We start from the raw sequence: 21,682 nt of genomic DNA, 5'->3' as shown, positions 1-21,682 counted from the left end.
GAACACAAGATGACGGAGAGAGTGTCTGAAGCATTGAGTCATTATTGGCATTTTCCCACCTGGTTTGTTGGAGCTTGTGTCAACACGGTGTGTTGTTTCCCTTAGTTCAGTTTGTTTAGATGTAGATCCGCACCAAAACTATTGGTCTGAGACAGCCTGAAGAGGTCGATTTAGACTGATTGCAACCAAACTCCCGAATGGATCTTTTGTGATGAAAAAGCAATCAGCCTAAACAGACCAACAAGCTAACCTGTATTATAGCAGTGCATCATAGGAACTGCATAATGTAAAAAGTGTGTGTGTTTTTTGCTTATGGCTCTCAGCATGAGTCATGGTTCAACTTGAACCAAAGATGAGGAAAAATGGCATGTTGAAAAAAATATAATTTTATATATATATATATATATATATATATATATATATATATATATATATATATATATATATATATATATATATATATATATAATTATTTATCAATAATGAGCAATCCAGAGGAAAAACGTCCTGAGCCGATATGATGAAGAAACCTTAAGAGGAACCAGACTCAAAAAGAAACCCATCCTCGTTTGGTTCAAGAAAAATTCTGTAACCCAGAGCTTTGGGGCAGTTTGCAATATGAGCATCAGTGTGATTTCATAATTCATTATAGATTTATTATAAATTCCTTTCTGGCCAAGCCATTAAATTAAAAATGATTGAGACTCAAGCACAAAACTGACAACAAGAGTTCAAAGCTGGTGCCATAGTCTCCAAGTGCTTCTAATCATAGCAGTCCCATGGGTCTCCAGGTTGTCTTAAGTACAGCCTGGTCTTAGACATTGAGATAGTGACGAGTCCCGAACACTAATGCCCCTTTTCCACCGAGGCAGTTTGAGTGCTGGTTCGGAGCCTAATTTAGAACCAGTTCCTTCTTTTTCGACCGCCAAAGAAAAAGTGTTAATGTTAATAAGATAGTGTTAATAAAAGTATTAAAGTGTTCTGTTTTAATGATAAAATAATGTTATGTACTTTCTCGGTTACAACCTCCGTTTATACAAATTACATGGAGCTGCAAGTACACATTGGATTCGCCGCATTTGGATGCCAATGTAGGTTCACAAAGCCATGAGCATTAACAGTAAAGCAACATCCGCCATTGTTGATGTGTTTGTGTTTGCCGCTGCTGCGCTAATGTTGCTGGGAAACGTGACACGTATACAGTGACGTCAGACTCGGCTCTGTGATGACTCTCTAGCCGATGGAAAGGCCAATCGGTTCTTAGAAGGTTCACCAGTGGAACCAACTTTGAACCAAAACCAGCATTAGCTCTGAACCAGCACCCGGTTCTTTTTGGTGGAAAAGGGGTATTACTGGAAGGCAGTTCCATAACTGCGGGGCTTTGTAAGAAAAACTTTTACTACTTGAGGTGCTACCAAAAAGCAATTAGGTACTGTGGCACAAGACCATTCCGTTGTTCATAGGTCCATAGTAATATTTTATAATCAATGCCAAATTTGATTGGGAGCCAACGCAGTGTGGGTAAAATAAGAAGTCATGTGTTCATATCTTCTGGTTCTAGTTAGGACTCTAGTTGCTACATTCTGGACTAACTGGAGCTTGTTTATGCTCCTACTGGAACATAAGGCAGTAGAATAATCCAACATAGAGGTAGCAAAAGCATGAACTAATATTTCTGTTTCATGTAGTGGCATTATATTTCTGATATGAAATAAGACTACACTAGTCAGTACACTAACTGAGTGATAAAGTTTATTAATGTATTCCAATGTCACCTATGAGCATAACTGCTAAGCTACAACCTTTTCTAGGCTCTTGGATATAAATGTAAGGTTTCATAATTTCCTGTAGTTGGACAGCTGACTGGGTATGAGGTTGGGTTTTTTAATCATGGATTTTATAACCACTAGTTTAAAAGATTTAGGTGCATAGCTTGTACTAAGGGAAGAATGTTTAGAAGGAGTTTGGTTGCTTCTGATATGCAAATTGATTTTAAAGAAGATTCATGAAGTAAAATTAAAGTATAAGTAAAATTAAATTACTCTTTCAAAGTAGAATGAAGCATTTTTAAATGTTATGATATAGAATTTTAAATGAAATGAGATAATGGTCGGAGACAGCTTCTGATTGGAAATGTGACTATTTTCTGAATTTGAATGGTCTGAATTTTAGAATGAGATCAAGAATGTGACCTATTATGAGCGAGTCCTTATTAACCCCTACTGAATCTAGGATGGACACACCTACTGTTCTTAGAGGGTCTTATGAATGATCAAAATGAAATTCAAAGTCTCCACAGTTGATGCTTTGTCACTGTTGTGACTGATCAAAGAGATGCGCTAACATGTGTATGTTTCAAATGTAACAAATATAATGTAAATGTGAACATCTCACATAGCGCAGGCATGTCAATGCCAAATTCTATGATTTCTGACTATATTTTGTCTCCGTTTCAAACACACACACTCATCACCATAAGTATCTCTTTGCATTAAGTATTTCCATTGAAATGGGCTGATATTTGAAGTCCTAGCTTTAGATCAAAGTTGGTGGATGTGCATTCAATATGGTCCAGTATTATGCTAATTTAATTAAACAGAACAGAAATTTTTAATTTAATTTAAAGATTAATTAGGCCTTCTTTGTTGAGTTCTTTCTTGCATTGCCTTAGTTAATAATATTAACCTTTTGCAAATGATTTCAAAGCCTATGTGTAAGCCTGAAGTGACCTATGAATAAATGTCTGATTTTTGTTTCTCTCTAGCTTCCACAATGACCACTCTACAGAAGAGTGTTACAGATAAAGACCTCAGCTGTAGAAAGCTGAAAGAACAGCTTGATGCTTTAGAGAAAGAGACAGCAGCAAAACTTGGTGATATGGATCAGTATAAAAAGGACATACAGGTAAACCCTTTATTCCTTCTGAATTAGTTTTTCAGCTCAAACAGCATTTAGACCAGCTAGATGTAATGTAGTTTTAATGAGGGTACTGTATTAAGTTGCAGAATAATTCACACCCCTTGGAATAATTTTTAAACTACAATTCACATTCATATAGTTTCCTCTGTGATTCCCTTATTTTTTGAAAGTATAGATCCCAGTGCTAATAACCTGCTTTGCTTTTGTCCCCATGTCTAACTAGATGTAGAGCTTGTCTGTCTGTGTGTTTGTCTGCCTTCCTGTCTGTCTCTACTTGGCTTTTGCTGCAGTTTGAAGAAATGGATGACTGTATGCTTAGGGGCCTGTTCTCTTTACTGAGCTGTCTACATAACCTCTTCTTCCTCCTGAAGGTTGTCTATCTCTGTCTTTCCTTTTCTCTTTATTTTACCTGGATTGGTGTAGTGCTCCTGGCTTACTTTCAGTGCATAAATGTACACTGCTCAAAAAACTAAGGGAACACATCATTACCACAGTATAACATTGAGTCAAATAAACTTTAGAGATATATGTCTGATTAGGAAGCATACGTGATTGCAAACCAGAAGTGCATAGATAGCTTATTTACAAGTGGCAGTGTAATAAATAAGGGTATGATGTTATACAGAAGGTGTAGTAATATGTACATATAACTGAATAAGGGTGTATATATAGTGTGGTTTTTATACAAGTATGATACAGCATAAAGTGATATGACAGATAGCTGTACAAAAGGAATGTCATTATGAATATACACCTCTCTCTCTCTCTCTCCCTCTCTCTATATATATATATATATATATATATATATATATATATATATATATATATATATATATATATGTGTGTGTATATATGTATATATATATATGGGAGAAGTGTAAACAGTCCGTGGTTGGGGTGAGAGGGATCTTTGATGCCCCTCGCCCTTTGCAAACAACATTTTTTGAAAATGTCCTCCAAGGTGGGTAGTTTAATACCAATGATTAGTTGGCCGGTTTGCACCACCCTTTGAAGGGCTTTACGGTCTGAAGCTGTGCAGCTGCTGTACCACACTGAGGTGCAGCTTGTTAGGATACTCTCAATGGTACAGCGGTAAAAGTTCTCCAGTATCCTGTAGCACAGACGAGACTTTTTAAGTCTCCTCAGAAAATATAGGCGCTGTTGTGCCTTTTTGATCAGGATGGAGGAGTTCAGAGACCAGGTGAGGTCCTCAGAGATGTGTATTCCAAGGAACTTGAAGCTAGGTACACGCTCAACAGCAGTTCCGTTGATGTGAATTGGAGGATGAGTGTGATTGCCAGCACGTCTGAAATCCACAATGACCTCCTTGGCCTTTTTGGTGTTAAGTTCCAAGTTATTGTCCTCACACCATGCTACTAGGTGCTGGATCTCCTCCCTGTAAGCAGTCTCGTCGTTACCTTCAATCAGGCCTACCACTGTGGTGTCGTCTGCGAACTTTATAATGCTGTTTGAGGTATGGACAGGTATGCAGTCATGGGTGAAAAGGGAGTGTAGTAGTGGAGACAATACACATCCCTGGGGACCCCAGTGCTTATGGTGAGACTGGAGGAGGTGACAGTGTTCAGGCGAACAGACTGTGATCTGTTCGTAAGGAAGTCCAGAGTCCAATTGCAGAGTTGTGTGCTGATGCCAAGTTGTTCCAGCTTCAGGGTTAGCTTGGAAGGGCTAACAGTATTAAAAGCTGAGCTGAAATCAACAAACAGCATCCTGGCATAGGTGTCAGGTTTATCCAAGTGAGTCAGGGCAGAATGAAGTACGGTGGAAATGGCGTCCTCAGTTGATCTATTTGGGCGATATGCAAATTGGTAAGGGTCTAGGCTGGGTGGCAGACAGGCTTTAAAGTGGGTGAGGACCAGTCTTTCGGAGCACTTAGCGATGACCGGTGTGAGTGCGACGGGACGAAAGTCAGCCATTTCTGTTGCAGTGGAGTGCTTTGGCACCGGCACGATGGTAGCAGACTTGAAGCAGGTGGGGACGATTGCCTGGGCCAAGGACAGATTAAAGATGTCCGTGAAGACCTCGGCCAGTTGCTCTGCGCATGCTCTGAGTACACGACCAGGGATGCCATCAGGACCAGCTGCTTTCCTTGCATTCACCCTTCCCAGGGTGGCTCACACTTCAGAGGTGGAGCGTGTAAGTGGCTGCTCACCTGGTAACGGCTTTGTTTTGAGCAAGGGCTCCATGTTCCCCTTTTCAAAGCGAGCGTAGAAGAGGTTGAGCTCGTTGGGGAGTGAGGCAGAACTGGTTGCAGGTGTTGCGTTGGGTGGTTTGCGGTCAGTGATAGCCTGTATTCCTTGCCACATGCGTCGGGGGTCAGCAGAGTTGAAGTGCTCCTCAATCTGCTGTTTGTAAGCATGTTTGGCTTTGCAGATTCACCTCCTCAGATCGGCTCTTGCGACGCTGTAGGCCCCCCGGTCTCCAGACCTGAAGGCGGTATTGCGTGCTTTGAGCAGGAGACGGACCTCCTGGTTCATCCATGGCTTCTGATTGGGGAACACTTTGATGTTTTTTAGTCTAGTCACCCGATCCACACAGCTATTGATGTGATCAAGGACAGCGTTGGTGTAGGTGTTGATGTTGGTGACGGAAGGTCTATTCTTGGAAAGTCACTCAGACCTCCAAATGCTAGCCAACAATATCCTTACTGTTAGTATTTTATAATTTAATACTAAATTATAGTATTTTATTTCCGGGGATGAAATCTTCCGAGACATTGTCATAACCTGAATCCAACTGATTCCCTCTGGGATGTTGTGTATTTGAGCATCCAAAACAACAAAGTAGCACAGGAAACCATTGGGAGAAGAAAAATGCAAACATGGGTTTTTCAGAACAACCTGTGATAGTGTGGTACTAGACTCACAAATATACGCTGAACACCCAAAGCAGATTTATAGTATTTCATAGACTAGAACAATGATGGGGGGTAAAAGCAAGTGGTATACAAGATTTTAATAAAAAAATTCCATCAGAAAAAACACATAAATGTCTTTTTCTCAACATCTATCTTAAGCTTCCACTCTGTTCAGTTCAATGTAATTTGATTTAATTAACTTCAGTTAGCTTTAATAAAGTTGAAAATAGTTTAAAATTTAGACAATTATTGCTGAAATTGTGGAAATTAGAAAGACTTTTGGAGATGACTAAGCATAATTAAAAATTTATTAAAAGATTGAGTTCTTACTAAAATCATTAGTAAAAAGTTTTTCCGGAAAATTTTACTTTCTAAGCGATTTGGTAATTGAGAAATATTTTGGGTAATTTTATGTTAGGTAAATAATAACAAATTGAGTTTGTTACATGTATTAAATGTTTATTTGTGGTATATATTGTTCAGCCTTGTGTTCACCAAGTGAATGTTTGGACCATGAATGAACTTCAGCTTTGTGTTGTAGGACCTCAGAGAGACCCAGAGAAATCACCAGTCTGCACTAGACAAATTACGTAGTGTAAAAGAAGAGAAAATAAGAGAGCTCAAGAAATTAAAAGAAGAAGAACTGGAAAAGAAGAGACTGGAGGAGGAAGAACAACGGTGAGTACCTAACGCAGTGCAGACATAGTTTGTATCTTCATGGATTAGCATATACTGTTGAGGCTAAACAGCAAGTTTGCATTTACATAGGCTAATGACTGAATTTATTACAGGCGCATCAAACAGGAGAAGGAGCGCCAATGGCAGGAAAAACTGAGGCGTGATGAGGAAGAGAGACAGAGGAAACTCCAGGAGGAGCGAGAGGCCAAACTCCGAGAGGAAGAGGAGAGAGAGAGGCAGGCTCGTCTGCATGCTGCCAAAGAACAAGCTGAAAGAGAGCGCAGGGCACAAGAGGAAGAGGAGCGAAAACGGAAGGAAGAGGAGAGGAGGAAGAGGGAAGCAGAGGAAAGGAAAAGGAGAGAGGAGGATGAGAGGAGAGAGCAGGAGAGGAGGAGACGTGAGGAGGAGGATCGCAAGAAGCGAGAAGAGGAGATGAAGAAAATAGAGGAAGAACGGAGAAAACTAGAGGATGAAAGGAGAAGGCTCGAAGAGGAGAGGAAGAGACAGGAGGAAGAAAGGAGGAGACAGGAGGTAGAGCAGTTGGAAGAGGAGAAGAGGAGACTGGAAGAAGAGAGGAAACGTGAGGAGCGCAGGAGGGCAGAGGAGGTGCGACAAGAAGAGGAGAGAAGGAAGGAACGAGAGGAAGAGGAAAGGAGGCGTCAGCGAGCACAGGAGGCAGCCATCAGGGATGCTGAGGAGCGGAAGAGGAAAGAGGAGGAAAGAAAGCGGCAGGGGGAGGAAGACCGTAGGAGAAGAGAGGAGGAAAGAAAGAAACTAGATGAAGAACGGAGGAGAAAACAGCAAGAAGAGCAGGCTGTTTCTGCTGCTACTTCTGTAAGGCTGAAAGACGAAAGGCAAAATAATTCAAGCATTGTTGCTGCACTTCTCAGAGGACTGGAAGAGAGGAAAGGTAAATAATTTAGAAACAGACAGCAAATACAACATGAACCTCTATGCTTTTGGCAGCAGTCATTTCATGTACGTTTTAAAAATCTAGAGCAAAAAAATAAAATTCTCCTGCCTTCTTATTTTCAGGTAGTAGACAGCCCCTGGGCACCTCTCACAGGAAATCAGCAGCTCTTACCAAATTTAAAGCCCTCTACCCTTTCTCAGCCAGGAATGAGGAAGAACTCTCTTTTGAGATGGGTGATATAATTGAGGTATTACTAGACTGTTGTATCATGTGTCGATTCCATGAGAAGTGTATTAGCATCATCTTCTTATGTTGCATAGTACAACGTTTTTGGACAAGTAACTTGCTCTTTGAAGCTGTCACTTTGACGACATCTGTAAACTTGTGTTGTTTAATAGGTGGACGAGACGATAGAAAGAGAGGAGGGCTGGCTTTATGGAGGTTTTCAGGGGAAAATGGGCTGGTTCCCTGAGAGCTATGTAGAAAAACAGCACAAGTCAGAGACACCAAGTAAAGCAGCTCTTAACCCGCAGGCTGTGCTGTCGACCTCTCGGTACAGTGTATATATTTACTATATACTACATATAATACAAAAACTTAAATAAAAAATACTACATATAAGACAAAAACTTAAAATAGAAAACATAGAATATTATAAATGTTTATTTCTGCATTCTTTTGAAACAATTTTTATTGAAATGATATTATTGACAGCAATTTGAATAAAAATGCAGAAATAAATTTGAGTTTCTTAGTATTTAGTTTGCCCAGATGCTAAGGTTTGCTTTAATGACCGTGTCACTCAAGCTGGTCTGGATTCCACAAGTTTGTTCAAAACCTTCTGAATTTGAACACATGCTTCAATAGAAGAAATTAGGCTTAGATTTAAATATGAACCAAAATTTGTGCAAAATCTTAAATATTTATTATTGAATATGTTAAACATTTACTTTCTGTTTATTTCCAATTCCAACTGTTTATTCACGATTTTTTAAAACGAATGGAAAAAACCCACAGATTTTAAAATCTCATTGTCCTCTTTAATAGGTTCACTTGCCCATTCATGCAGTTATCTGTCCAGCAGATCACATGGCAGTAACACAGTGCAAAAATTCATGTAGATAAAGGTCAAAAGCATCAGTTTAACTTTACAATAAAAACATAATAACAGGGAAAAAATTTAACAGTGGCATGATTGTCTCCTAGAGTTTACACAGTCTCTAGAGTTTACACAGAATGGTGTGATAAACAAAAAACATCCTGTCTGTGGAGAATCTGAGGCTTCCAAGGGCACAAACTGCTGAAGACTGGAAAAAGACCAGGGCATTTTTTTCTAAGCTTAAATTCTCCATAGCTGGTTTCCTAAAACTTGTGTCACAGTTCTGAGCAGCAGTTACTTGTCTGCAGAGTAAATTAAAATTCTTTTTTTGAGTCATAGAGGTTTATTCACAAGACAAATATTTAATGATTAAGTGATGCACTAAAAAGCTATTTAACTATGAAGTAACAATAATCCAACTGAGCAATGGGTAAATAAAATAATGTAATTTTATTTTAATTCCCTTTTTGTTTGTTTTTCAATTTTCCTTTGTTTTTTGTTGTCTGTACAGTTCCACTGAAGTATTTGAATCAGCAGCAGCAGATGCTTCTTCCCTTGAGGGTGAGAAATTGAAAACTTGTATATAAAATTGGGCTGAGATAAAAACATTTAATAAAAAATAAATTCTGAAAATAGATGCATGGACTAGATGTATTTTGAGGTATGCTGTGGCACTCTATGCTACTTAATCCAGACTGAAATTTTGTGGAAAACAGGACTCTCTGCTGAAAATTGCTTGAATTCTGATTTTTAACATTTAAGGGCTAGAATACCTGAAAATCATTGTTCATTCAAATGTTATTGAAATGAAAACTTCTTTTTAAATACACAGCCAACTTCAATGACAGCACATTCTATTAATGTTATAATTAATACATTTAAAAAAAAGGCTTGCTTCAAAGACGCACAATAATGCTTATGTGGCTTCGGCAGAATTTGGGTTTTATAGTTCTGCCATACAATTCTGACATTGACATTGAAAATGCTAAAATGCATAAAGCATCTCTCGCCAAACTTTACTTACCTTTTATTTATCTCACTTTCAGCTTTTGTTGTTTGTGTTGAATTTTAGAAAACTGCTACAGTATTCTTATCATATAAAGAATAGATGAACTACGTGTCCCGTGAAGTCCTTGGATATGGTTCAAACAAAACAAAAAAACACCCAGAGGGTGCAAATCTTTATTTTATTTTTATTTTTTTTAAAGGCCGAAAATAATCTGAAAAAAATGTTATATCTATTTTTTGTATGTGTTCTAATTTTTTAGAATATGTGGCTCTCTATACCTACAAAAGTCCTGAACCTCTAGATTTGACCTTCACTGAGGGAGATACCATCCTTGTGTCACAGAGAGAAGGAGAGTGGTGGACTGGCAGCATAGGAGACCATTCTGGACACTTTCCCTCCAACTATGTTAAACCCAAGGAAACTGATGTAACTCACTCTATGTAATTTATAGAGATATTACAACTTGTTTTCTTGACCTTCTTATAAAATATATTGCTTTTTTTTAGAATTCAGGCCTCAAACCTGGTGTGCTTGGAAAAAAGCCAGGTAAATTCCACCTCATATAAACTAAATCAGTAGTTTTATAAGATATATAGATTTGTATATATGATTGTATGAATGTATATAGATTTATTGTGTTTATTTGTCATGGCTAATAATGTTATAAATAATAGAACATTAGAAATATATGCTATTGCTGCCTTTCTGTGTTGCAGAAGTAGCTCAGGTGACCAGTGCATATACAGCCTCAGGGACAGGACAACTAAATCTGTCTCCTGGTCAACTCGTTGTAATCCTCAGTAAAAATCAGTCTGGCTGGAGGCTGGGAGAACTGCAGGTCAGGACGTTGGCAATACATGTCAAGATTACTGATGAATTTCAAGTCTGATTTAATAATAATATGACCGATGTTCTGAAAGAAAAACAACACTCACATTAACAATTACAGCAACATGTTTACTTGATACAAATTTTAAATTGAAGACTTGTTTTTTATAAACTGCACTTTTTGCTTTATAGATTAAACTTAGTGTTCTTAAATCCATATTATTAATTGATATTAAACTGACACAAGCATAGTTTATATTTATATATACTTTTTATATGTATTAATTCTTTTAAATTGCAAACATTGTATGCTGTTTTAATGTTCCTTACTGTAAATACTTTCTTTTTTTATGTTAATCACATTCAGATTAAGATTTTTATTAATTGAGGCAGTTATCACTTGTTAAGGATCATCAAGGTATGATTACTTTGTCTTTGCTCTGTTCTTTTTTTAATTGCACCTTGCTGAACATGATTTAGGCGCGTGGTAAAAAGCGACAGAAGGGCTGGTTTCCAGCATCGCATGTTAAGCAGCTGGGCTCAAATAGTGGCAAGTCCACACCTGCAAATGCACCAGGTAAATGATGCTTTACCAGTTTCCCTAGCGTTACTTTTCTCTTTCCAGCTCATACTCTGTGTTTCTTTAACCCGCATTTGTAACTTGCCTCACACCAATTCTTCCACCTGCTCTTAGCTGCTCAGGTTATTGCCATATATGACTACACAGCAGCAAACCAGGATGAGCTCAGCTTCTCCAAGAGTCAAATCATCAATGTGCTGGATAAGAGTGATACTGATTGGTGGAAAGCAGAAATCAATGGTGTCACAGGCCTTATCCCCACCAACTATGTGAAACTGACCACCACTGAATCTGATCCTAGCCAGCAGTGTAAGTAGTTGGAGCAGTTTTTTTTTTTATACCAGTGTTCCTAAAGCTGGCAATGCAGTCATTTTACTTGGTAAATTACATGCTGAACAAATTCATTAGTAATCTTGACCTTAGGATTTGTAATTTGTTTCCTTAATTTCTCTAACTATTAATGAGTAGTTTTTGGTGAGAGGGATATTGTATAGCAAGACATTCCAAATGAGAAGGATGCTGTGTACGTTGACTGCAGTGTACTGTACTTGGGGATTTTGAGCAAGAATCGTGATTTCTTTGTGATACTACTGCTTTGAATCTTTTTTCTTTATTATGTTGTCTTCATTTTGATTTCAATTTTAGGGTCTTTTGGATTTAGTGTATTTTCAAACATCCAAACAAAATTTGACATTAACAGAAACAATTTAACAACTGACATTTAATTTTCATTTCTCATTTTCTTTTCTCTAGTTTCTCAGACTGTTTTACTTTGGCTTCTTTTTTTTGTTTCTGTAGGGTGGTAACACCTCCTCTTCTCTTCATCTTTGAGAGACCCACTATCTCTCCTCACAGGGGATGAGACCCCATTTATCCTAAACTATGACCATTTACTAACTCTACACCCTTTACAACCACACAGATCTTACCCTAACACCTAATTTTACATTTTTATTTGACCCAAGGCAGTGGTTGTACACAGTAGCATGACTGGAATTAATTCCTGCCTAACAGCGATTTGATGCATCAGATTTATACATATTCATTTGTCAGGTGCAGTTATACATTGAGAGCCTCTTGTTGTTTGAGATGCTGAAAGCAGTAGCAGGTATCAGACGTTTGCAAGTGCAAAATAGTCACAGGAAGAACAAAAAAAAATACTGAACTGACTAAAACCTGCATTTTTATATCCGAGTATGCTGATAGGAGTTGACAATTTAATGATTATAAAGTGATCTATAATATACACATATATTTATAAGTATAGTGTGTGTGTGTGTGTATTTTTATATATATATATGTATATATATATACATATATATATATGCAGTATGCTCAATTGTTAGGGCATTAAAGTATCTTTATTAGACATTTGTTCCTCTGCTTAAAAGAGATACTGCTCAACTGCTTGTATCCCTTTTGAGCTGGAATTTTAAACTGAAAAATTAAACTTAAATTTACATACTTTGACTAATAATTTTATCCAAAATGACTTCTTTTACTAGTGTTTTTTTTTCCACCAGTGTTCAGGTGTTATCTAAAAGCTTAATATTCAACCTTTTCATATGTTGTGAAGAAATGGACCAGACTTGAGCAGATGTGTGAGATTTTTACACCTTACATGATCTGGACACCAGTGCTATGACCAGCACTAAATTAAGTTTTAATATAGGCTGTATCAAATTGCTCTTAATAATATACATCAAAACTTCTAGGTGTATAAGCAAGAGGGTGAGGAGTGGGTCTTTCAGTGGCTTTCTGCACCATTTTATTGCCTTTTACTTTGAGCTACGGCATTCTAATCTTATTTTGAACAAAGATTATTATTATTATTCTGTATTGGAAGAATTTAATCACGGCATATTTTGACAGCATCCAGTTTTACACTAAACTATACTGGCAGTGTTGAATTCACTTTGGATTCAGGTTGTACTGGTTGTATGTCAACTAACACCAAATGTTGCATGTTTGATGGGAAATTAAACACAGTAAAAGTATATTATCTGCTTTGCACAAGTATAATGAAATATATTTAATATGCTGCTATTTCAAAACTCTATACCTTTTGAATTATATTATCCATATATTGCATTTAATGCCATTTTTGTGCCTTAGTCACATTAGTAAAATAGTTTTTACTTTTAATAATCTTTAAAGCTATGCAATCATTTATGGTGTGGAAGAAGTATGTAGAGAATGCTGCACATATGAGATGTTATGTAACATATTTATTTGATTAAGGACATATAGACATTAAAATTCTCTGAAAAAAAATCTACCTGTTCAGTTTGTTGTCCCTTTTTAATGTTTTATTTTAATGAAAAGTAGTTCATAATGTCCTAAATGACTCAAATATAAGTTTAAAAATTGTCTGCATGGTAGATTTTTAAAATACGTACTGATGTAAGCAGGTCAGTATTAATATAAATATTAATCATATTCTGTGAATGTTCTTTTAAAATGTGCACTAATGTAGACTTTCAAGCAATTTTTGTGAACTATAGTTGTTTTCAAAGTTTTCATTTTTTTATTGTTTAATTATTACTAATTATGTAGATTTTATATTACTAATAAATAAATATACAGTGATACCTTGAGATACGAGCAAATCTTTGAGATACGAGCATCCGAGCCGCCGCCGCCGAAACAAAGATCCCCAACAACCACGTGTGCTCTGTTTCCCCCGCCTCAGCTTCCCGCGTCTCAATTGGTTAAAGCCGCCTTTCCACTGCACACGACAAACGACGGTCGATAAACCGGAAAAGTCATTCATTTCCTATGGAGAGTCGCAAAGGGGCTGCGTGAGGTGCCGACCATCTGCAGATCCGTAATTTTCGGATCCGTTTTAAGCGTTGGATCCGTTAAAATTTTTTAACTTGTGCGACTAAGTGAACGAAAGTGAAAGTGTAATTCCTCCTAACTCCTCCGCCTGTTTACTCCTCCCTCAACCTCCGTGCGCATCTTCCGTAAAGTAAAACCAGTTTTTTTTTTAACATTCTCTTTTATTACTGTATGTTTTTATACTGTACATTTTTCATATTCAAAACACAAACAAAACAACTGGAGTTGAATTTTGCGAGCTGGAACGGATTAATGGGATTTCAATTAATTTAAATGGGGAAAATTGCTTTGAGATACGAGCAAAGTCACGGAAAGAATTAACTTGTATCTTGAGGTATCACTGTATTGATTAATATTACTTTTAAAGAACGTAAGTACTAGTAGAGCAGTCTTAAGGTTACAAAGCAAGCCTTTCTCCAATAATCTGCATATTTTGGTCAAAACTGATTTGGCTAAATGTCAGATATTCATTTTTATGAATGGTTTAGCTCTGTAGCTTATGAAGAACAGAGCTACTGATTGCTCATATGGCAGATAAAACTGCTCTTTTTAAGACTGTGGTGTGTGGATGATGAAGGCACCCTGAAAGACAGCCTTACAGTGGTTTCAGGACCATCAGAATTGGGGCCCTCACTTGGTAAGTCTTGATGTCAGCATATTTGAGTGCCTTTCTTTTATTCCCCCTGTGATTGCCCTGCTTCCTTTTGTGTGTGTTTGGAACAGGAACTCTTACTTTGTTGCCCTGGGAGGGTATGAAGGTACCTGCTGCGTGGGTCTAGGATAGCCCAAGTACTTTTTCCACCTCCCTTTTGAGGTTAATTGAGACATCATAACCATGTTTCTGTCATTGCAGGGTGTGCTGACCTGACAAGCCTAGAGTCTATGAGCTTGCAGGAAAAGAAACGGCAAGGCTACATCCACGAACTCATAACGACAGAGGACAGATACATGGAGGATCTTCAGCTGGTTCTGGAGGTATATATTTACAGTGGTACAGGGTCAACATCCGCTCATTTGTTCTGTTGACACATTGTCGAATCCATAAATATTTGGACATTGACCTTAACATGGACAGAGAGACACCCCACCCCCACACACCCCAAAGGGACCAAAAGTAATTGGAACATTACCTCTTCATTTTTGAGAGACCCACTATCTCCCCTCACAGTTGATGAGACCCCATTTATCATAACACATGACTCTACAGATCTTGTTCTATCCCTGGAAGCCAGGAGCTCTGAGTCTTCCCTGTCCATGCTCTTAGGCCTTTACTGCAGCTTATTTAGCTCCCTGTTTGCTGTATTCCACCCACTGCAGGACATTCCACTATTTTATCTTAGAAAACGGCAAACGGCACTGATTTTGATAATATATAAGCAAGTTAACATTTGGTAAATATAATTAACTAGGTGAGGTGTTTTGAATTTCTTTTAGGTGTTCCACAAGCCAATGTCCGAATCAGGTTGGTTAACAGAAGCTGAGATGAACACGATTTTTGTGAACTGGAAAGAGCTCATCACGTCCAACACCAAGCTGCTCAAGTATGTGTATAACATGGTGCTCATCGCTAATCTTTAAGCTGTTGGATACACTGAATGTATTATAATGACACTCTATTATTATATAATGATTCTTCATTATACGTTTTAATTGCTAGTTTTTCTTACCGTTGACTTTACTTTGTTTCTGTGTGGATCAGAGCCCTTCGAGCAAGGAAGAAGCAGGGAGGAGAAAATATGCCAGTTCACATGATAGGTGACATCCTAGCCACTGAGCTTGCACACATGCAGCCCTATATTCTCTTCTGCAGCTGCCAGTTAAATTCTGCAGCATTGCTGCAAGAAAAAACTGACCAGGAGCCAGAATTCAAAGACTTCCTCAAGGTACAATTCAGTTGAACTTCTTGGTATTCGTGTCCACCACCTCCCGAGTAAAATAAAATTTTATCTAGATTACACAGTCAGAGAAGAAAAGCAAGTTGTAAGATTTATATTTTCAGAGTAGGTAATAGGTGGAAAGACACAGACAGACTTTATTGACATCCCATGAGCGAAATTCTTGTTACAGCAGCATATATTTGTATATATGTATGTGTATATGTATGTATGTGAGTGTGGTTAGTCCCTATTTTGCTGCAAAAAACAGCCCTGACTTGACCCATCAAGGCATGGACTGGGGTCAGCATGGGCACCCTGATGGGTCTGCGGCTATGTAACAAATGTGCGACGCACTGTGTATTGTGACACAGTGCAACACAGTTTGAATCTTTCCATGAGAACCATCATTAATGTCTCCAGCAATTTGAGCCACAGTAGCTCGTCTGTTATACAGTATCAGACCACACGGGCCAGACTCTGCTGCCCACGTGCATCAATGAGCCTTAGCCGCCAATGACCCTGTCCAGGTTCATCACTTTTTTTTTCTTGGACTACTTTTGATAGATAGCCACCAATACTGACACTTGCCCCTTTTTCCTGCTTCTAACAGATCAACTTTGAGGACAATATGTACACATGATGCCTGATATATCCCACCCACTAACAGGTGCTGTCATGAAGAGATAGTGTTATTCATTTAAATTGTCAGTGGTCAAAATCTTATGTATTTGATCTCCTACCAACCAGCAAGAATTCTGACCACAACGGACTGGTTATGTGCCTACGAGGCACACAAATTAGTCCTGTCCCTTTAGGAAAGTACCTCTAATATTCACTTCTTATGTATATAAAAGACACCTGTCACAGTATCAATCTCTTCCATTTAAACCTCTCTGTCTCTCAGATGAGAAGTCGGTCAAAATTTAGCTCATTGGCATCAACTCCACTTGCCAAATTTGGAGGCAGAGAAATGCTGAATATGACTCCACGAACACCATCCCTACTGTCAAACATGGAGGTGCAAACTTTCTACTTTGGTGGCTGTTTCTCTGCTATGGGTACAGGAAGACTTCACCGCATTGAGGGGTCGATGAACGGAGCCATGTACCATGAGAAACATCTGGCCTTATCGAGAACACTGAAGATTGGTTGTGGATGTGTCTTCTAGCATGAGAATGACCCAAAACATACAGCCCATGCAAAAAAGGAGTGGCTTAAGAAGAAGCACTTTAAGATCCTGGAGTGGCCTGGCCAATTTCTAAACTGTAATCCTATAGTAAAGCTGAAGGAGCTGACACTTTGAGTTGTCAGGTGAATGCCTTGAAACCTTCAAGATTTGGAGAGTATCTGTGAAGAGGAGTGGACCAAAATCCCTCCTGAAATGTGCACAAACCTGGTGACTATCTACAAGACATGTATGAACTATGTACTTGCCAACAAGGGTTTCTCCACAAAGTCACATTCTACTTATTTCACTCAAATACAAATTACTTTAAACTATATAGTTTCTTTAATGTTTTTTTTCTTTGACTGTTAAAATAAACCTAACTTAAAAACAATGGACCGTTCATTGTTTTGTAAGTGGATGAACTTGGATGTGGAATTTAGATCTGGGCTTTAACTTGGCCATTCCAGAATTCTGTTTTTTACTTTTCACTGAGTCCTTTCTGGATTTACTGGTATTTTTTTTTGTCATGGTTCAAGCTTCAGTTCCACTTCAGCTTCAAAATGTTCACATTTTGGACATTGTCACATGTTTCTCAAGCACCTTCTGACACATGTAGAATTCATAGTGGATTCTATGATTATGATCTGGCCAGGTCCTGCTGCAGCAAAGCATCTCCAAACCATAACACGTCCACCTCCATGTTTCACAGTTGGTATGAGGTTCTTTTGCTGAAATGCTCTATTTGGTATGCTGCAAGCATGCCCTCTGTTATTGCCTCCACATAATTTAGTTTTAAACTCATCTGTCCAAAGGACATTATTCCAGAAGGCTTGGCCTTTGTCTCTGTGGTCTTTCTCAAACTTTCATCTTGCCTTCATGTTTTTCTTACACAGCAAAGGTTTCCTCCTTGCACACCTCCCATGATAATTAAAGTTGTGCAGGCTTTTTCTGATTGTAAATCCATGCACTTGGACCTCAACTGTAGCAAGAGCTTACTGTAGGTCCTGTGATTACTATTTTAGGGTTTTGGAGACTTCTTTAAGAGACTTCTTTCTCTTGGAGTGAATTTGCTTGGATGCCCTGACCTGGCTATGTTGGCAGTTTTTTTTAAATGTTCTCCACTTGTGAATAATTCTTGGACAGTGGGATGGCTGATTACAAATTCTTCTTAGATCTTTTTCTATACCTTACCAGACTCATGGTGATACCTCCCACTTCAACAATTATGAGCAAACCAAACTAAATGTCTGAGGTTTACATGAGGCAAGCCTTCTTCAAAATGCTCTGTAACAGTGTTCTAATAATTTGTGTTTGATGTAATACACCTGTAGGTAATTTAAAATAAATGTGGGGCTGTCCTTACTTTTTCCTCAGAAATTTTATTTGTTTATTTATATTACTTGTCTTCCAATACTGTTAAAATGAAGATTAAATGCACATAGTAGTGCAGATATGAAATATAGTTTCATGTAGATTTATCCATATATCAGTAGAAGAAAGTACAGATGTCAATTAATATTTTATAATTTTCAACTATATTTGACTCATTGTTTTTGCTTTAGAGTTGATTTTAAGGAGATTCTGAAACTGATTCTGGTTCATTATTTAGAAAATTGCCAGCGATTACCGCTGTAAAGGAATGCCTCTGTCCAGCTTTTTACTGAAACCTATGCAGAGAATCACACGTTACCCTCTCCACATCAGAAATGTAAGTACCCTAAAAGGGCTTGCCCTGTTGTCTCTTCCATTGTTTTGAAGTGAATATGCCTTGTTTAAATGGATAAATGACTGTGTAAACCTGTGATCATTAGATTCTTGAGAGCACGCCTGAGAATCATGTGGATCATGCTCAGTTGCAAGAGGCTCGGGAGAAGGCTGAGGAGCTTTGCTCACGGGTGAATGAGGGCGTAAGAGAGAAGGAGAACTCGGACAGACTTGATTGGATCCAGAGCCATGTCCAATGTGAAGGAATCACAGAAGTGAGCAACAAAATTTAATAGCTTCTGTTACTTTTTATTGCTTTTGCCTCAAATTTTCCATTTAGTTTCTCCTGAACAATATTATGCAGTCAACCACTGTCTTAATTTTTTATGGTCTATGCACCCAGTCTGCTAATGTACAAATAATAAGATATCAATAACTTAAATTTGATTTTTGCTTGAATAGAATCTGGTTTTCAACTCTTTGACCAACTGCCTGGGTCCACGAAAACTCCTCCACAGTGGGAAACTGTATAAGACCAAGAGCAATAAGGAACTGTATGCTTTCCTTTTCAATGATTTCCTTCTCCTGACCCAAGCTGTCAAGCAGTTCACTTCTTCAGGCTTAGACAAACTCTTCAGCCCAAGGTCCAATACACACTACAAGATGTACAAATCAGTAAGTCTTGACCATTCAAACCAAAAGGTGTCTGACAAAAAACAAACTTAGTTTGAATACACATAAATGCATGATGTCATTGGCAGAGTGTTTTTTTTATTTTCATTTATTTTTTTTTTATCTTTAGGATTTTCTCTGTTAAACAAGGTTTGAGAATTGTGATAATAAATGATGTCTATTATGTAAACTATTTGTTGTCAGCCTTTGTTCCTGAATGAAGTCTTGGTAAAGATGCCTGATCCATCCAGTGATGAGCCACTCTTCCATATCTCTCACATTGACCGGGTTTATACCCTCAAAACAGATAATATTAATGAGAGGTGAAAATAACTATCTTCTCTCTGTATTAAAGATGGTTCTCTGAAAAGATACTTTTATTATATACTATATTTGTAATTATTATATTTGTGACTAGGACTGCATGGGTTCAGAAGATCAAAGCTGCCTCAGAGGAGTTCATCGAGACTGAGAAAAATAAACGAGATAAGGCTTATCAAGGTGAGATAGCAGGAACTCTCATGATTCGTTTTTTTTTGTTTGTTTTATTTGATTAATTCGAGATGTTTTACAATATTGTAGTATATAATATTACAATTAAAGAATTAATGATATATAGCGAATCATATTTTAGTTCATGACTAAATAATCTGTATTTTTTAAGCTCGCTCCATGAAAGCCACTGGAATTGGCCGTCTGCTTGTAACTGTCCAGGAGGCAGCAGAACTTAAATCCTCTAAACCTAGTGGTATGATTTTTTAAAAAATCTTTTTTCAAAGAACATTGTTGCATTCATTTAATACTTTTTGAATGATCTTCTGTCCTTTTTTATTTATTTAATTTAGGGAGGTGCAATCCGTACTGTGAAGTAACTATGGGGGCTCAGTGTTACACTTCTCGAACTCTGAATGACGCACTAAACCCGAAATGGAACTTCAACTGTCAGTTTCACATCAAAGATTTGTATCAAGATGTGCTGTGCATCAATATTTATGGAAAAGAGCAGTTTGTACCTGATGGTCAGTAATTTCATTCTAGTACTCTTATGAGAATAATTTAACAAAGCAATTTATGCTTATCTGAAAAGCCCATTTACCATGGTACATTTGTACAGAATTCTTGGGTCGGACAGAGCTCCCTGTGGCCACCATCAAAAAAGACTCGGAGAACAAGGGTGCGGCGACAAAAAAATTGCTGCTTCATGAAGTGTCTACTGGAGAAGTCTGGGTCCGTCTTGATTTTCAACTGTTTGATGGAAAAACCCCTAAGTGAAGATTAGGTTCAGAATAATGTTCTGTTATGGACACTGAACAGCTTCCTGCTGTTTATTCTCCAGATCTTCCTTACAAAACACCTTGCCTTAAAGCATCCTTGGCTACTGTGGAACATGCTACTGAATGTGCAACTTTTCTTGAAGTCTTGTGGATAGTGTGTTAATGATTATGATGCCAGGTTTATGCCTTTTTTTATAGAATTATGTGTAAGTAATCTGCAGTTTAGCCTCAGTTCATCACTGGATGTAAAGATTTCTCAGGATTTCTATTTTTCCTACAATACACTGTCTATTTTTCTGTGTTAGAATTTTTGAATGTCAGGATTGGCACTTTTTCTTGACAGTTCTGGAAGAGAACATTACATTTAAAATTTTTAACAGCCTGCATAAACTAATACTGTATAATAATTAAGGCATTTATTCAGATATAGAAATGCTTTTTGAAAAAGATTTTGCTACGGTAATAATAGGTAACCTGTTATTTTCTTTAAACAGTTTTGAGTTTTATTTTACAATCGTACAAATGAAGTGATTACTCAATTGTGACCTTACAAGCTCTAATCACTGTTGATTTTGTGAGTTGTATTTATTTTTAACTTATGCATTTCTGACTATCCACACTTTTTCCAGCTCAAGATGCTCTAAATACTTGAAATTTGTTCTACATCATCTCCATACTGAATTTTCCTAAATATAGTTACACAATTTTCTGTTTGGAATTTAGACGCTTATTTAGTAACTTCAAAATTTTTCTATTTTTGATTGGTTAAACCATAGATGTTGGCACCTCTGAATATAGGCACATGTATGCAAGTCAATTAGGGTTCAGAAGCATTTTCAGCTGGTTCCACCAATGCTTCTCATATTAAAAACTGAACATTTTTATTTGATATGTGCAAAAATTGTGATTTGTCCATTCAGATTAAAAATTCTCATAAGGACAATGAACTACAGCTGACCCACATATTTTCTGAGAAACAGATTGGCTTGAACATTTCTTCATTTTTGCTATTCATAAACCTTTTGCTCTTTGGTTGACCAAAAGAAAAATCATGTTAAATTTTAAAAAAGGATTTGTAAACATGAGTCAAGACACAAGTCTCTAAAAAAGTTTTGGGTTTTAGTTTGAAGTGTGACAGCATGTAAGAATGTTGTAATAGGCAGCCAATATACAGCAGTGCTCAAAATACAATTTGCGAGATGTGTACCATATTTAAAAGAATGTGAGAAGGCAAAACAAATTTAT

General features: G+C 37.5%; 1 protein-coding gene across 1 annotated transcript in view; it reads left to right on the top strand.

Annotated features, from left to right (window-relative positions):
* itsn2b (intersectin 2b) overlaps positions 1-21,384 on the top strand; it is a 37,259-nt gene extending 15,875 nt beyond the window's left edge. The window contains exons 16-37 of the mRNA XM_060880337.1: positions 2,765-2,904; positions 6,336-6,472; positions 6,586-7,382; positions 7,508-7,632; positions 7,784-7,938; positions 8,996-9,045; positions 9,753-9,919; positions 10,000-10,039; positions 10,210-10,331; positions 10,802-10,898; positions 11,016-11,210; positions 14,596-14,717; positions 15,177-15,283; positions 15,442-15,625; positions 18,397-18,495; positions 18,599-18,766; positions 18,954-19,166; positions 19,368-19,486; positions 19,582-19,664; positions 19,828-19,911; positions 20,009-20,182; positions 20,278-21,384. Coding sequence (XP_060736320.1) covers positions 2,765-2,904; positions 6,336-6,472; positions 6,586-7,382; positions 7,508-7,632; positions 7,784-7,938; positions 8,996-9,045; positions 9,753-9,919; positions 10,000-10,039; positions 10,210-10,331; positions 10,802-10,898; positions 11,016-11,210; positions 14,596-14,717; positions 15,177-15,283; positions 15,442-15,625; positions 18,397-18,495; positions 18,599-18,766; positions 18,954-19,166; positions 19,368-19,486; positions 19,582-19,664; positions 19,828-19,911; positions 20,009-20,182; positions 20,278-20,435 — 3,536 coding nt within the window. The 3' untranslated portion in view covers positions 20,436-21,384. The remainder of the gene's footprint in view (positions 1-2,764; positions 2,905-6,335; positions 6,473-6,585; positions 7,383-7,507; positions 7,633-7,783; positions 7,939-8,995; positions 9,046-9,752; positions 9,920-9,999; positions 10,040-10,209; positions 10,332-10,801; positions 10,899-11,015; positions 11,211-14,595; positions 14,718-15,176; positions 15,284-15,441; positions 15,626-18,396; positions 18,496-18,598; positions 18,767-18,953; positions 19,167-19,367; positions 19,487-19,581; positions 19,665-19,827; positions 19,912-20,008; positions 20,183-20,277) is intronic.
* The last annotated feature ends 298 nt before the right edge of the window (positions 21,385-21,682 follow it).

This window comes from Tachysurus vachellii, chromosome 10 (genome assembly GCF_030014155.1).
Source record: "Tachysurus vachellii isolate PV-2020 chromosome 10, HZAU_Pvac_v1, whole genome shotgun sequence".
NCBI lineage: Eukaryota > Metazoa > Chordata > Actinopteri > Siluriformes > Bagridae > Tachysurus > Tachysurus vachellii.
This window is presented reverse-complemented; position numbering and strand designations above follow the sequence as displayed.